Source organism: Neospora caninum, chromosome Ib (assembly GCF_000208865.1).
Source record: "Neospora caninum Liverpool complete genome, chromosome Ib".
In the NCBI taxonomy this organism is placed as follows: Eukaryota; Apicomplexa; class Conoidasida; order Eucoccidiorida; family Sarcocystidae; genus Neospora; species Neospora caninum.
In genome coordinates, this window is record NC_018386.1 from 476,181 (window position 1) to 490,580 (window position 14,400).

At 58.4% G+C, this 14,400-nt stretch overlaps 2 protein-coding genes across 2 annotated transcripts; one reads left to right on the top strand and one right to left on the bottom strand.

Annotated features, from left to right (window-relative positions):
• NCLIV_002910 (putative ftsJ-like methyltransferase domain-containing protein) lies at positions 1–6,861 on the bottom strand (the record flags this gene model as incomplete). The annotated part of the gene is made up of 9 exons (XM_003879790.1): positions 1–209; positions 733–883; positions 1,470–1,581; positions 2,109–2,276; positions 2,501–2,963; positions 3,545–3,804; positions 4,272–4,639; positions 5,161–6,060; positions 6,526–6,861. The coding sequence occupies 9 exons, from the start codon at positions 6,859–6,861 to the stop codon at positions 1–3; spliced, it is 2,967 nt and encodes a 988-aa protein (XP_003879839.1).
• Positions 6,862–8,696: 1,835 nt separating this feature from the next.
• NCLIV_002920 (conserved hypothetical protein) lies at positions 8,697–11,707 on the top strand (the record flags this gene model as incomplete). Its single annotated transcript, XM_003879791.1, has 3 exons — positions 8,697–9,128; positions 10,033–10,135; positions 10,821–11,707. 3 exons carry the CDS (start codon positions 8,697–8,699, stop codon positions 11,705–11,707), a joined length of 1,422 nt encoding a protein of 473 aa, XP_003879840.1.
• Positions 11,708–14,400: the final 2,693 nt, after the last annotated feature.

A 14,400-nucleotide genomic window follows, 5' to 3' on the forward strand; every position in this document is an offset into this window, starting at 1 on the left:
TCACGCTTTCCTTCCCTTCTTTTTCAACCCACGTTTCCCACCTCTCTTCTTCATGGCTGCCTTCATGGCGCGTTTGTCCTTCTTCAGCCGGCGATCCACAAGCTTCACTCTGTTGTTGCCGTCTCCCTTCTTCCCGGCCTTCTTCTGCGCCAACTTGCCGCCGCCCACACGCCGAGTCACCACGTAGTCCTTGCCCCGTTTGCCGTCCGCTGCAAACACAAAAGCAGAGACATGCAGCAACGACATATATATGCATATATAAATATATGTATGATTCGGAACACGTACACGGTACACATTCACACATGTTCGTGTGCGAACATGCATACATTTTTACACAAACGGAAGCAGGAAACTCGCCGCCACCGGTGCCCACACCATTCGCCAAACTCCCCGCCGATACCTAACCACCCCACTTGAACGTCTGTATACGTAAATGCACGGGCATCTGTGTCCCCTGTCAGTCTCTTCGCCTTTCGGCCACTCAAGACTCTGCCCCGTAGAATCTGGACATGCAGCCCCTTCTGCACGTCGCGCGGATGGGGGAATCCCTCTTGTCGCCCAGAACGGAACCGTGGAGAGAGCCGGGACGCCACGTCGAGGGAGCGTCGTCGGTCTCGCACACATCCCCAGTGTGTCTTTAAGCCCTTGAGAAACAACGCGCCGTTGTCTCCAAAACCTGACCCGTCGCGCGACCACCCCAAAGCACGTTTTCTCGCCTTCCGGCTTTACCTCGTCGCGCCTGTCGGGCGATCTTGTCGATGGCACGAGCCTTCGCCGCTTCCGTGAACTCTGTGGATTCCGCCACGGCTGCTGCCTGGCTCTTCACCTTCTGCAGGCGGCGTTTCTCTCGCAGCTTCTTTCGAGCGCGGGCTTCTTGGACCTGTGCGGCAGAACGCGCATCACAAACAGGCGGATCGAAATGCGGCGAACCAGAAACGTGAGGAGAAACAGAGAGTTCGCGCCTCTCTCTCCGTCTCGCACAGGCCACAAAGAGTGAGAGAGGAAGGAGGAACCACGCGCTCTGCTCCCTGCACGCGACGCACGCATCCGGGTTGCCGCCATGCCAATCGCCGGCGCCCTGTGCCTCTACACGAGTGCATCTGCTCATGTCTACAGAGAGTCCTCGGGCCGCACACCTTTCGGCGCAACTCGGTAGAAAAACAGGGGTTTTGTCTCGAGTTCGCACGTCTCTGCGCATGCTGGCAAAGCCCCGTGGTCGCCTCGTAGAACACACTGCCCGCCCCAGCCGCGACATGATGCGCAACCGCGCTCGGCGCGCTTGTCCGGGATCTCATCGACGCCTTTGTGTTCTAGGCAGACGTGCCTCGCTGGGCATGCGAACGGCGTTTTGGATTCCCAGTTTCGGTTCGGCTTCACTCCCGCCTTCTCCCGGCACCTCCAGAGCTGAGGCCGGAATGCAAAGGGCGACGCGCGTCCCACGGAGGACATCCCAGAAACGCACTCACCTTGCGAATCGGCCGCCGGCTGATGTCCAGGAGTTTTTGCCGGTACTCGCGCATGAGCTCCTTGGTGACAGGCAACTCCGGGCGCAGATGAACCTTTTCGTCTTCCTCAAACCTTTGCACATGGACGCAAGATCGCGGAACCCAAGACACATGCACATACAGCCCAAAACGGGGTGCGCATGGCAGTCACAGCGACTCCGCTGCATCTTCAAGTGTATTCGAAGCATTCAACGACTCCGCGATGCCTGCAGCTGTTTGTCTCCATTTATCGCGCGCGGGATCCTCGCCGCGAACAGACCCTCCCCACTCATCTCGCGACAAAGCATTTGCCAGCGCACCTCCCGCTTCCTTCCCCGCAGGCGAGAATCCGACGCCCCTGCCCGTGACGGCTACGCTCTCACGCGAGCAATCCCCCACGGCTGAAGGTTTCCAAACATTACTCCGAAGGTCTATTTTCGCCCTGCCAACCTCTACCTCTACACGTCTCATGCCTTCCAGAGGCACGAGGAGAGAGCCAACCTGTATGTACACCTGCGTTCTCTCTGCATGTGATTAAAATACTTCAGCAGCATCGCCAGACAGCGCGTCTGCGCGGCAGCGAACCGCAAGCCGCCTCGACACCTGACGAGAGTTTCTCACCATTCTGGCAAGGCGTCGTCGTTGAATGCGAAGCGGTTGTAGGCTCCGTCGATCAGGTCCATTCGCGCGGACTTCTGGACCAACAGCGACCCGAGCGCTTGGATCTCAGCCACTTCATCGGGATCTGTCGGTCGCTGGATCTCCGGCGGCGCAGGGACTTCTTCGATTCTGAGGCACACGCATGCACAGGGACCCCGCGGAGGCGAAACGCGACGTTTCAGCCACTCCCTCAGGCACTTTCCTTCAGTCAAAAACCCCTGCAGGTGTGCGTGGCCGATGCAGAATGACGCGAGTCGTTGCTCGTCCATTTGAGCCTCTTGAATACGTTAAGATAATGAGGCAGGCGTCTCCTGAGAGCGCCAAGAGTTTTTCGCTGCGTGCACGCCTCTCACCTGGCTTTGCCGCGAAGACCCGTTTTGTCGTCTTCCTCGTCGGAGTCAGGGGCCATGAGGCCGTCGGCCGCCGCCTTTCTGCGCTGTTTCTTGTTTCTTTCCTTCTCTGCTTGCGCGGCTCTCTTGCGCTTCTGTTGCTGCTTCTCAGACAAAGGAACCTGAGGGAGGTCGTGGTCAGCGAGCTCGCGAGTGACATCTGCGCTCGAGTCTTCTTCGTCCGTTCGCTGGCCGTCCTCGGAACTGGAGTCCTCTGCGCCTGTCTGCCGCTTCTTCCCTTCCGTGCCTTGCAGTCGACCGGCCTTGATGACGGGATTGAACTCGTCGTCGCTCGCCTCGCGCTCACCGTCACCACGCAGCTGGAGTCCTCCAAACATCGGCTGCGAGAACCAGCGGTCTGCCTGAGTGGCGCCGCGAAGGTTTCCCCCGACTCGCGAATCTGACCCCAAAGACTCGGAAAGCCCATCTTCAAGAAAACACACATCGCAAACCGCACGACGTTTGCTTCTCAATTTCTACACTCGCCACATGCACATATATCTATATATATGTATATAGATAGATGGATGGCCATGCACGAAGCAGGGGACTTGTGAGGGTCAGGTGTGGTGTTCGCATCGTGGTACTCTGGCGGAGGAACGAGGCATACGAACGGAGAAGAATCTGGCAGCGGGCGCGGCGGAGGAAAAGCCGAGGATGTCTCTGAGTCTCGCAAAAACTGCACATCTGCCGTTCTCGCTCATTCACGCCTCCCTCGCTCCGCGGTGTCTCCCTCCTTGCAAAGCCGGGATGTGTCCTAGCCTAGACGAACGGCCGGCCAGCACCAGATGTAGACGTGGCCCCCACAGTCTTACGAGTGCATCTGTGTCTGTCGAGTACCGCATGCCGATGCACGCAAGTAGAAACGCATATGTCGATTCACACATCAAGTATATATGAACAGGTATAATCGTCGCTCTCGGACATGCGTACCCCGAACGGACCTTTTTCCACTCGACACGTCCATGCGTCGCACCAACGCCGAGTCTTCCCTGTGTCTTGCCTCACCTTCGAAGACCTCTTTGCTTGTTTCCTCGTCATTATCCTCGTCGTCATCGTCATCATTTTCCTCTTCCTCGGCTCGCCTGCGTTCGGCGAGCGCCTCTCCGGCACGGCGTTGCATTGAGTTCCGGAAAGCTTGGAGCTCTTGCATCCACTCCCCGGTCACCTTTTCTCTGCGAGTCTGCTTCTTCTTCGGGCCTGCGGCAAGTGCCTCGGCCTCCCGCTGTTTCCGCAATCGGTGCGCCAGCGTCAGCTCTATTTCCATCCTAACAAGCAGGCGGGGACAAGACGCTGGCGCCCCGTACACTCGAGGCTCGCAGCCCGCCGCGACAGGCGGCGAAAAAACGCCCAGAGACGCTCCCGAGAGAACGCGTGTCCAGGCAAAGAAGGCCGGAAGAGGCAAACTCCAGCGGAGCGAAAGCAGGCGCTGTGGAAGCGCGAGCGGGGCCAATCCGCAGACGGAGAGACACCCCACACGCGACTGGGGAACGCGAAGAGAGAAGACGCACCACGACGCACAAAACGGACACAGAGCCGACACGCGCAGACGCGGGATCTAAAGAGAGATGTGGCGTTCATGGAGGCGAGAGAACAGAGAAAGCAACAGGCGAGACCCGGTCCACCAAACGTGTGTGAAACCACCTCCAGGTTTGAGCTCTCCACGGGCCGCGTTCCTTGTTGAGTCCGCCATCTCCACGAGTCCGTCCTCTCTCGCCGCCCGGCGTTCACTCACCTGTCCACATCATCCAGATCGTCGAGCTGTCCGTCGTCTTCGCTTTCATCGGACCCGGCGACGACATCTTCGCCTTCGCCGCCGTCTGCTCGGCTCCGTCGGCCCTTCTTTTGCGTTCCTTCTTCGTCCTCTTCGCCGCCCGTGAGGAGCAGTGACGCGTCCACCAGCTTCTCCTCTTTCGTCTCCAGCATTTCGATCGCTTTCGCGTCGAAGCGAAAGAGATCAGGATCGCTCGGGCCTTCGGCCGCGTCAAAAAAGGCCCCGCGAGTCAGCTTTTTCCGCATCTCCAGCTGTTTCTGTTTCTGTGCCGCGCGTTTTTGCTGCTTCGCCTCCCGCCGGCTCACGGACGCATGCAGCCGTGACAGTTCCTGGAAACACAGAGACGACGAGAGACTCCTCCAGTGAAGGACGCGCGCGCGCCACCGCCTCCGCGCTGAACGGCAGACACACGAGACGCCGACAACGCAAGCAGTCGCGAGCTCCGCACGCCGCCACGGACGGGCTGCGATGAACTGAAGACGGGGCCCAGCTGTGGCGAGAAGGCGCGACAGAGAAGCGACCAGGTGCGCGGCCGCATGCGCAGACCATCTGGGCGAAACGGAGCCACCCAGGATGACACGCGACTCGGGCAGCCCGCCGACCGCCGTCTCCCCCGCAGCTGACACGCCGCGAGGATAATCTCCGTCCAAGCGCACCTCTTTGTGCATGCAGACGCAGCAAAACACGAACCGCGACACTGCCTCAAAGGTTTCGAATAAAGCATGTCACCATCCCAGGAGCACTCCGCGACTTCCAGGCGACGCGTGCGAACCCAGCGGCCAGGGCGAAAGACCCGAATCCCCGCCCGAAGGCTGTTTCCGACACCGCTCCCCGCGTTGGTGTGCCTCACCTCGTCGATGCCGGCGTCACTGTCTCCATCCGACCCGTCAGCGTCTTCCTCTCCGTCTTCCTCGCCTTCCGCTTCCTTCTCGTGCTCTCCGTCTTTTCTCTCCTCGGCGCTGTGTTTGCTGAGGCCGAGGGCGACGGAGATTTCCTTTTTCACGCGAAAGCGCCACTTGAGGATGGCGGCGAGTTCGGCTTTCCCAAGCACCTGGACGTCCGTGAGGCAGTCCCGGATCTCCTGGGTCGTCAGCCGGTGGGCGCGCACGGCCTCTTCCAGCGGCAAAGCTCCGTCCTGGAAGAAGATCTCTCTTGCTTGCTCGACGAGGAGCGTTGTGGGGTCTTTGCTCCGGAAGAACTCGTCGACGGAGATGCGACGCAGCCCAGCGAGGATGTCGCCGTTGCGATGGCGCTTGGCGCGCCTGCGCACCAGCTCGGCAAACTGTCCCTTCTTCCCGCCCTTGGTCCCGAAGAAAATCCCCTCTTCCTCGTCCGACTCGCCCTCCGCGGCCTCGCCTCCCTCTTCGTCCTTCAGCGCCTTCTTGCTCGGCTGCTCGCCCGTCTCGTCCTCGGCCTGCAGAAAGACGTATTTCGGATCGAAGAGCCGCTCGTCGAGCACCGCTGGCTTCTTGAACCCGCGACAGACCACGAATATCTCCGCAGAGACTGCGCGACTCGCCTGCGGCTTCGTGGCGTCCACACGGTCAAACAGCGTCTGCAGGACGTACAACAGCGCCGCGTAGTCCCCTGAACGAAAGACCTTGGAGACAAACGTCGCGCCTGCAGCCAGCAGTTGACACGCGAGCCTCGCCGCGGAAAGCACCAATACGTTCTGGTTGAACGCGTCCACGCTCCAGTCCGTACCCATGTTGGGAGACCCATCGTGCAGGACGAGGTCTACTTCGCCAAACTGAAAAAGGCGAGAAAAAAGGACAGAAGGGAAAATGACAGGAAGGAAAGTGAGGACGAGAAGGCACGCGCCGACGCAGGAAAGAGGCCTTCGCCCGCATCGCAGCGCGCAGGGGGTGCGGGTGCCTCGGGGAAGTGAGCGTGTCGGCGCCTCCTCGTGCTATGTAAATACGGTACGGTCCCTCCTGCGTGCATGCGTCGAAACCGGTCGGGGTCATGTCCCTCGCTTGAGACGCTTCTCGCTTGCACATCTTTGGTCACAGCCCCCGGGCTTCCTGCGCCAGCCGTCCGGTTTCGTTTCGCTGTTGTCTCTTTTGTTCCCGTGTTCGTCTTTTCCCCTTCCCCGTCCCTCTCTCGAGTCTCGCTAAACGATCCGGCATGCGTTTGATAGCCCTTGTGTGCAGCCGAAAGCGTCGCGCGGCCTGACTGCCACGGGTTTCGCCGCGGCGTTCTCCCCGCAAGTTACCTTGACGAGTTTCCGGAGCTTGGCCGCGCATGCAGCCGTGGTGATGTCTCCAGTGAACGTTTCGACTCCGCGGATCGGTTGGATGGGGACCAGGTCAACGCCGACGATGGTGCTCGCCACCGGACAGTGCTTCGCGGCGACTTGCAGCCACCCTCCCGGCGCGGCGCAAAGATCCACGACGCGGCTGCAGTTCTTTTGAAAGAGATTGAAGCGCTGGCTGAGTTGGAGAAGTTTGAAGGCGCTACGTGCGCGGTAACCCTGCTCCTTCGCAAGGTGGTAAAACTTATCCAGACGCTCCTTCCCCTTCTTCTTCTTGCGCTGGTCTCCGCCCGCCATCGTGACAATGCCGGAGAGGAGAAACGGAGGCGGACAGGAGTGAGGAGAACAAAAAGGGACACGGGGGAGAGAGGCCGAACGAAAAAAAGAGCGGCAGAGAGTGAGAGTGTGAAAAGACACGGCCTTCGTTGAGAGGACTCTGGGGAGGGGGCGGCCTAGCACCGCGCAGACAGAGAAACTGCGCGGCGAGGTGAACAGGAAAGGAAAAAAGACGGGAGAGAATGCAAGAGCTCGAGAGGAGAGAGAACAACCGGCGGAGAAGAAAACCGCGGTCTCTGCACGTGAAGGCGAATGTCGTGTAGTTTAGCAGAGGAGAACCGTCCGAATGAGGCAAACAGCGCGCGCGGCGATCCACCTGGGCGACTCTTTTTGACGGAGAAGAGGCAAAAACTGGAAGGTGAAGGGCGGAATTCTTTCCGACCTTTTGCTTTTTCTCCCTTTTTCTCTCCGACGACCGCCCGCAGGAATTGACTCGCCCTCGTCTCTCGATGCTGCGCACAGATCGCGCAATCCTGTGGGGCGAGCCTGTGGAGACAAATGCGTGGAAGAGGACGACCGCGCGTTTTCCTTTTGAGGAGCGGCCGAGAGGGAAAGAAAGAAAACAGGGAAAGTGACGGGGAAAACTGGGGCTGGCCTCGACCGGCAAATACCAACAGCCGATCCGCGCCGACGCTTTTCACAGAAAACGCTGTGGCGGGTGTTTTACGCGAGTCTCGGAAAAAATCGCTGCATGCGCCCGTTCTTCGCGCGCGGACCGTCCCAGCTCAGCAACCCGTTGGCCGCCTTCCAGCAAGAGAGCATTCGAGAAAAGACGACGAAAAGCGAAAAGGACGCAGTGTGTCAAGAAACCCTCACTTCTCGAGTTCGGTTTGTGAGGAATGCGCCAAACGCCGTATCTTGAAAGGGGAATCTCCCTTTCGCCAAACTCTGAGGGCTCGCGTCTTGTGTGCTTCTCGCGCAAAGACAGCGCTCGTTCCTCGCTAGGCGAGCGTAGGACAAGAGGAAGGGCGTCGTGTTTTCGCCCAAAGAGACGAATCACACTCGCTGTTTCTTCATTCTCAGGTTCCGTCCTCCCTATCGTGTCGTCTGACACCAGGGAACCTCGCCGATTTAGTCGACGTCTCGTGCGTGGCCATCAAAAACCAGCGTGCAGCCTCCTTGCCGCCTGCCGCTGTCCTGGGTCCACGTACAGAAAACTCTCTCTCGTATCGCTCGAATTTACATTGATCGATGCTGCAGAACAAAAGGGATTCGGTCTCGTCGCCTGTCCAGTCTTCCGCGGGCGACGAATGTCGCGCAGGCTCTGTCTTCCTAGCCTGTCTCTCCACCGCCCGAGTGTCCGCGCGGTCGTATCCACACTTCTGCACATCGCCCTCGCGATGGATCCAGAGAACCTCTTTCGACACTCTAGAAGCCTTTGAAAGGCGTTTTTCCTGTGTGGAACTTCAGGTCCGACCCTTGGACTCGTCTCATCCTGCCTCGCTCTTCCCCTCCACGGGTTTCGATACGAAAGCCTAGGAGCGATGACACGCCGTTCCCCTCTCTTTTGCTCTCCAGCGGCAGGCCCGCGACACCAGGGACCATGAATCGAAGAAAAAGGCAGGCTCCCCCCTCTCCCGCGTTTTCGAACTTCCAGTCCTAAAAACCGAGAGGCTGGCCCTCACGTGTCTTCTCTCTCCGCTGGCGCCATCCTGCGCCTTGCCTCCCTGTCCTCTGCTTCCTTCGCGGGCTCCGACTTCACGCAGCTTCAAGAACACACCCAAGTGCGGCCTGCGTCTCGCCTGGAGCTCCTGCCCTTTTTTTCGCGAAACGCATTGCACGTTTTTCTGCAAACCATGACGCCCGCCTTCTCGCCTGCGCCACAGCCCGATCGGCGACCGCACCGAGTCTGTGAGCCTCGCCCCGCGACGTCGGCCTCTCCTTCCTCTGCCGCCGGCTCGCTTCTCGCCTTCAATGCCTCTCGGCTGTCCTCTGGGTTCCCGCCGCGGGCTGCCGGAGATGCCGCGCGACGGGGGTGTTCTGCGAAACGGGGCGACACCAGTGGAGGATCTGTCGCTTCTCCAGAAGACGCCGAAACGGAGTGTGTTTGCTTTTTAGCAGAGGCTTCTCGATTCGCGCATGCAGTCACTGCATTCGCCCGCTCCCATTCGGCGTCAGAGAGGGCGTCTCCAGGCGACCTCGCTGCGCAACTCCCTGGTGCACAGGAAGCAGGTGGGGACGGCGAAGATGAGGAAGACCCGACTGTCTCCCGCGCAAAGGCCATTCAGGTACAGATCTGGAAAACAGGCTTCTGGGTATGTAGAGGCCTTGCAAGAAGGGAATCTGTTTTTCGTCCAGCTGGAGGTTTTTCGCCTCGTGCTCCACGCGAGGCGATTCCTTCTCCTCCGCTCTCTTGTTTTAATCTGCATGCAACCCACGAGGGCAGAGAACGCGTTTCTCTCAGGGCTCTCTGGACAGCATCGAAAGCAGTGACGGGGACGAGATACGAAACGATCTTTCTGCACGCAATAAAGGCAGGCTCAGCGCGAAATGCATGCATGGGGCTTTCCCGACGCAGTGAAACCCTGAGACAGAACAACGCCACAAAGTTTAGATCCACTGAGCGGGGGCGCCTGCCTCTGTGCGCTGCGAGTGCTTGTGACAGTCCCGATGCACCAACATCTGTCCTCTGTCGGAGACGAGAGTCGACTGGTGTACATGTGCGTCGTCTCAGTGGCAGAGACGCATGTGCACACAGAACTGCCCGACATCGCTGGGACGACAGAGACGGGCAAAGTGGTTGCGAATGCCTCAGAGAGATTCGATAGCGGGGTGGAGGGGTACGCACACAGAGAGGACACGAGCGAGACGAGGAATCGCGGAAGGGAGCCAGATAAAACCGCGAGAAGATCCGCAAGGCGCAGATGGCCCGATATCCCTGGCTAGGCACACGCACCGCCTGCCTCCTCGACGCTACTCGTGTGCTACGACTCGGGCTCCCCGTGATCCCCACACACGTGGCAGCTGCCTCTTTCGTGCATCAAGTCTGGGTGGCTTCTGTTTCACATCAGTTCATGTGTGTCGTCCCTGCTGGTCTCTCTAAACGACCGGTTCTGCGCTCCGGCTGCCGACCCCACATGAAGGTTCCACGTCTCCAACTGCGCCCGGCTCACCTGTTGTTTCCTTCTGCAGCTCCTCCTGGCTCTACAAGCGGTGTACGACACGACTGAGGATCTTCTGTCCACAGAATGGAAAGCGCGCGGTCAGCACCCTACCGCAGATCCTGACCTCTGTGGTACGTGCAGCCACTGAAAAGCCGAGGCAGGCGGATACGTGGAAGTTGAGATGCTTCCGCGCTCGCGTGCCTGCCTCGTGGGCCGATTCTGACTCTCCTTCGCCTATTAGCCGAGCAAGGAAGGCGTCTGTGTAGGGAGCGAAGGAGGTGACCCGGAGCATGCGAGAGCGATGGGGTTTTCTGTCTGTCGTGGTGTCGAAGCTTTTTAAAACGTTCGAATACCCGCATGGCGATCGCCGCTCTCGCTCTGCCGCCTTCGGGGACAGGTCGGAGCGCAGCCGAGCCGCCCCGCGACGCGGCCTCTCCCAGTCGTCGCGCTAGCGTTCTCTCGATTCGTCTCGAATTTGTCGACGTGGATCGGTAGACGTTTTGAGCCTAGATCGGTGCCCAGTGTATGCAGGGTGACGGGACCCAGATCCGCGGCGCCGCGGTGGACAGCACCCTGGTGCTTGCGTCGAATGCTCGTGCCTCCTCTGGCTGCACATGCAAATCTAAGTGTATACACATGTGTCGAGTCGGAGCGCGGGTTCAAGATAGAACACTGCCGAGGGCCAATGCACGAATGTGTGGCACTCTAGTCCCTGTGTTTCTCGTTTCCAGTTGGGAAAGTGCGTCAGGAAATGCAGACACTGCCACGCGAAACCGGTCTCTTCGTTCTGCCTCATTTTGCGGGTGTGCGTTTCAGCAGAGACGTTCAAGGCACTACAGACTGCTGCTGAGGCGCTGGAGGGTTGCTCACTCCTCTCGCAGTGTGGGCTGCCTCGTTTTCCTCTCTCTCGGGCTGATCCGGATTTGTCTTTCGAAGTGACGCCGGAGAAGGCAAAGACGTCAACCGCTTCGTCCCCGCGCCCGAATCGTTCTTCCCTCGGCGTCCTCGTGGCGGCTGAGGTTTCTAGCTTTGAACTGACAGATGACATTTTGGAGCTGTGGGCACGAGACGGTCCAAACACAGACGATGAAGGACACTCAGAAGAGAGAGAAGGGACGGACAGAACGACGGTCGAGAAGAACTCGCTGTCTTGCATGGCTCCGCCAGGTAGCCTGGACGCGAAGGAGCGGGAAGCCCCGAAAATGCATGCAGACGCGAACTCTGCCCCGGTCGACCTCCTGGCGCCTTCTTCGCCTGGAGGGGACGAGAGTCGGCACGGGACTGCAGCGAGTGAAAGGCGCGCTCTGTTTTCGTCGACAAGTTTTGCGGGTCCGAGAGTCCGGCTACGACGGCGCGCGCAGAGGGCCTCTACGAGGGTTCGATTCGGTGGCCCGAGTGCTGACTCGGCAGATTTAACCGCCAAAGAGGAAGAAGATCTCGAGCAGGAATTGCTCGATTTCGCTCAAGAGATGAAGGACGAGGCGACCAGATACGGCGAAGTCATCCAACGGGACCGTGACCGTCTCCAGCGCACGGGCGAAGCTCAGCAACGTCACCTGGATAAGACGCATGCAGCGATGAGAGATACGAAGAGCTTGATTTACGGGAGCGGCTTCGGCTTCTTTTACGCGATGGTCCTGCTTGTGATTGGCTGTATCCTCTTTGTTCTGATGCTGACGTTCATCCTCTTCACCTCCGGGTGAGGCCTGTCGCACGTTCTACCGAGGAAGGGAATCCCCCACCGCGTCTCCCGCAACCCCCGCCCGTGATTGAGTCTTCAGAGTGTGTGATGGTCTTGGTTGCGTCTCTCAGCCGCCGTAGTCTCAAAGGAAACATGATGAGCTATGCTCCATCCTATTGGGAGAAATCGCATATTTCTCGTGTATATTCTGCCGCAGTTTGTTTCGACTAGAAGCATTTGGCTGCCGTCTGCCGCCGGTTGAGACTATCAGGGGGATATTTTCGACCGGTTGCGTGCCTCTCTGAGGTTCTCTTTTCATCTGTTTCACGTGTGCTCGGTGCTAAAATAGTGCAAACGACCCAGTCCAGGTTATGACACCGGGCGGGCCAGGCGCAAATCGCGCGCATTACGTACGGGATCAAGGCAGTAAAAAATAACCTCATACCTCTGTACAAAGCGATATTTGCATGCGGCGAGAAGGGGGCAAGCACCTTGTTTCTGTCGAGGTTCCAAGGCGGCGAATCTCAAGCGTGGCGAGGGCGGATAACATGCCGTCAGTAGAAACACAGTAAGCAGCTTGGAGTGACATCGCATATGAGCGCGGCGAATGGTCATTTACTTGTTGCTTTAGCACCTTGTCTTTGACAGGAAACGGCGTGATGATGTACCCGCTTTGATGCCACTCAGACTGGTTGTTGATTTTATGTACGTGTACGGGAAACACTGGCATCGGCAGAAGGCAACCGCGAACGTCAGGCTGAAGCTGCACTGGAGGGAACACCAAACAACAGCTATGGGCGCTGTGCTTTTCTTCGAACTCCATCTGTAGGAACGAAGAGCGTCTGGGATCATTCGATTTTCATTTGGTTCCACGAAACGTCGTCTTCGCCTGCTGCCTCCTTTGCTGGCGATTCCCATGGGACTCTCTGCAACGAATCGAGGCACGAACGTGCGGCGTCGAAGTCGTGCCCAATGTACATGAAGTGCATGAACCGTAACTCTGGCGGCGACACTAGCGCATATTCAGCCGGTAATTAAGTCAGCGCCTGATACCCTCGTCACACATGACAGCACACTGGAACCCGTACAAACTCGTCAGCGGAATGGCGCACGCTGGCCCAACTGCCGCAAGTTCGATTGACTCCTACAAACATTCCACACGCCCCGATAGATTATATTTTCCCTCTGTAGAGGCAGTGCCGCGAGAGGTCCGTGCGACTTCTAACTGTTTCGCCCAGAGATGGTGCCAGCCGATCCGTCGCCTTCGTCAAAAACATGCTTTCCGTTGCTAGATTGGGCGTCGTTTTGGAACGTGTCAACAAAACGCACCTTGGCCAAGCTCAGGAATCAGACAGATATGGCATCACCCCGGACAAATGGGGCTCCCACGTTTCATTGTGAACACTGTTAGTTGGAAAGGGGACCCAAACCGTAAAGTGTACATCTCCGTTCCCCGTCATGCCGTCAGCACACGACATGATCGCATCCGGCATCTCAGACCACCTACCGAAGAAGTCGCCATAGAGGCGCAGTTTTGTGTAGGCTCATTCAACTCTTGATCCTGCAGCGCCTCTAGTTCCCCTTGCTGCACGAGAATTTAATGCCGGTGTCGATTGGAAGCCGTCTGGCTACCCAACGGACCGTGCAACGCTCATGACCACACGAGAGCCGGATGGTCCCCCTCCCCTTCCAGTGTCTTTTTTCTGACAGTCTTGAAAGCGGGGTCGCTGGGAAGCTCTTCAGGTCTTGCTAGTGTATTTTGAGATCCAGCTTACAGTTACGCACATCCGAGAATCGGTGGTCCTACCAGAGCTCTCGGCTCTGTCGGGAGTCTCGAGAGTACCTGGAAAGAACATTCGCGGCTACACGGCATTGTCTCCTCAGAGAGTATAGTGCATGCTTCAACATTTTCAGTAATGAGCGATTTCAGACCAGCAACTAGGCCATCCTGACGGTTGACGAGCACTGCCCGACAGTTGGGTGATACAACTGTAGAATGCCACAGCGCAAACCGCGTAAGTGGCGTATCCTCAGCGATGTGCCCCAGGTACGGAACGTAAGTTTCCAGTTTTTATTCCCCTTTAATACGCGACCGCAATTTCCTCTATGGAGTGCATATCCACTGCCTAGCACGACTAGGGTTTTCCAACTTTTTTGCAAACGGGAGGCACCTGGTTTTGCGAGTGTTTCCGGTCACACAACCCTTTGCTGATTTTCCCGTTCGTGAGCGGTACAGCCACATGCTCGCTACAGTTGTGCAATCTGTGTCATATTTCCCATCCCCGCCCCTCTTGAGCCTAGCGGCGGTTACGCGGAACAAAACGCCTCTAGCCATTCGTGAGAGTGACATTCTTCCTTTCTGATTGCGCCTGTTCGGCTTGTCTGGGAACCGCCGCATTTTGTCTCCTGGACGACACCATTCTGTCTCACCAACGTCCCAGCTTGGGGCCCACGGAAATCCCGGCGCGTCGGACCAGCCCAGGATTTGCGGAGAGAGAGGAACGCGTTCGCGAGCGCAGCCGCCCCAGACACAGGGAGACTGCGTCCGTCGTAGCAGTGTCCGTGTCATTTCGTTTGTCTGTGTCCTGGGAACGTCCCCGAAGAATACCTCAAACCGCTCTGTCCAACGACGTCACTTCACGCTTTGTCTCTTCAATATTGGCCGATTGAGGGGTAGACTCCAGGGGAGAATCCCAGGAGTCCCAAGCTGATTGC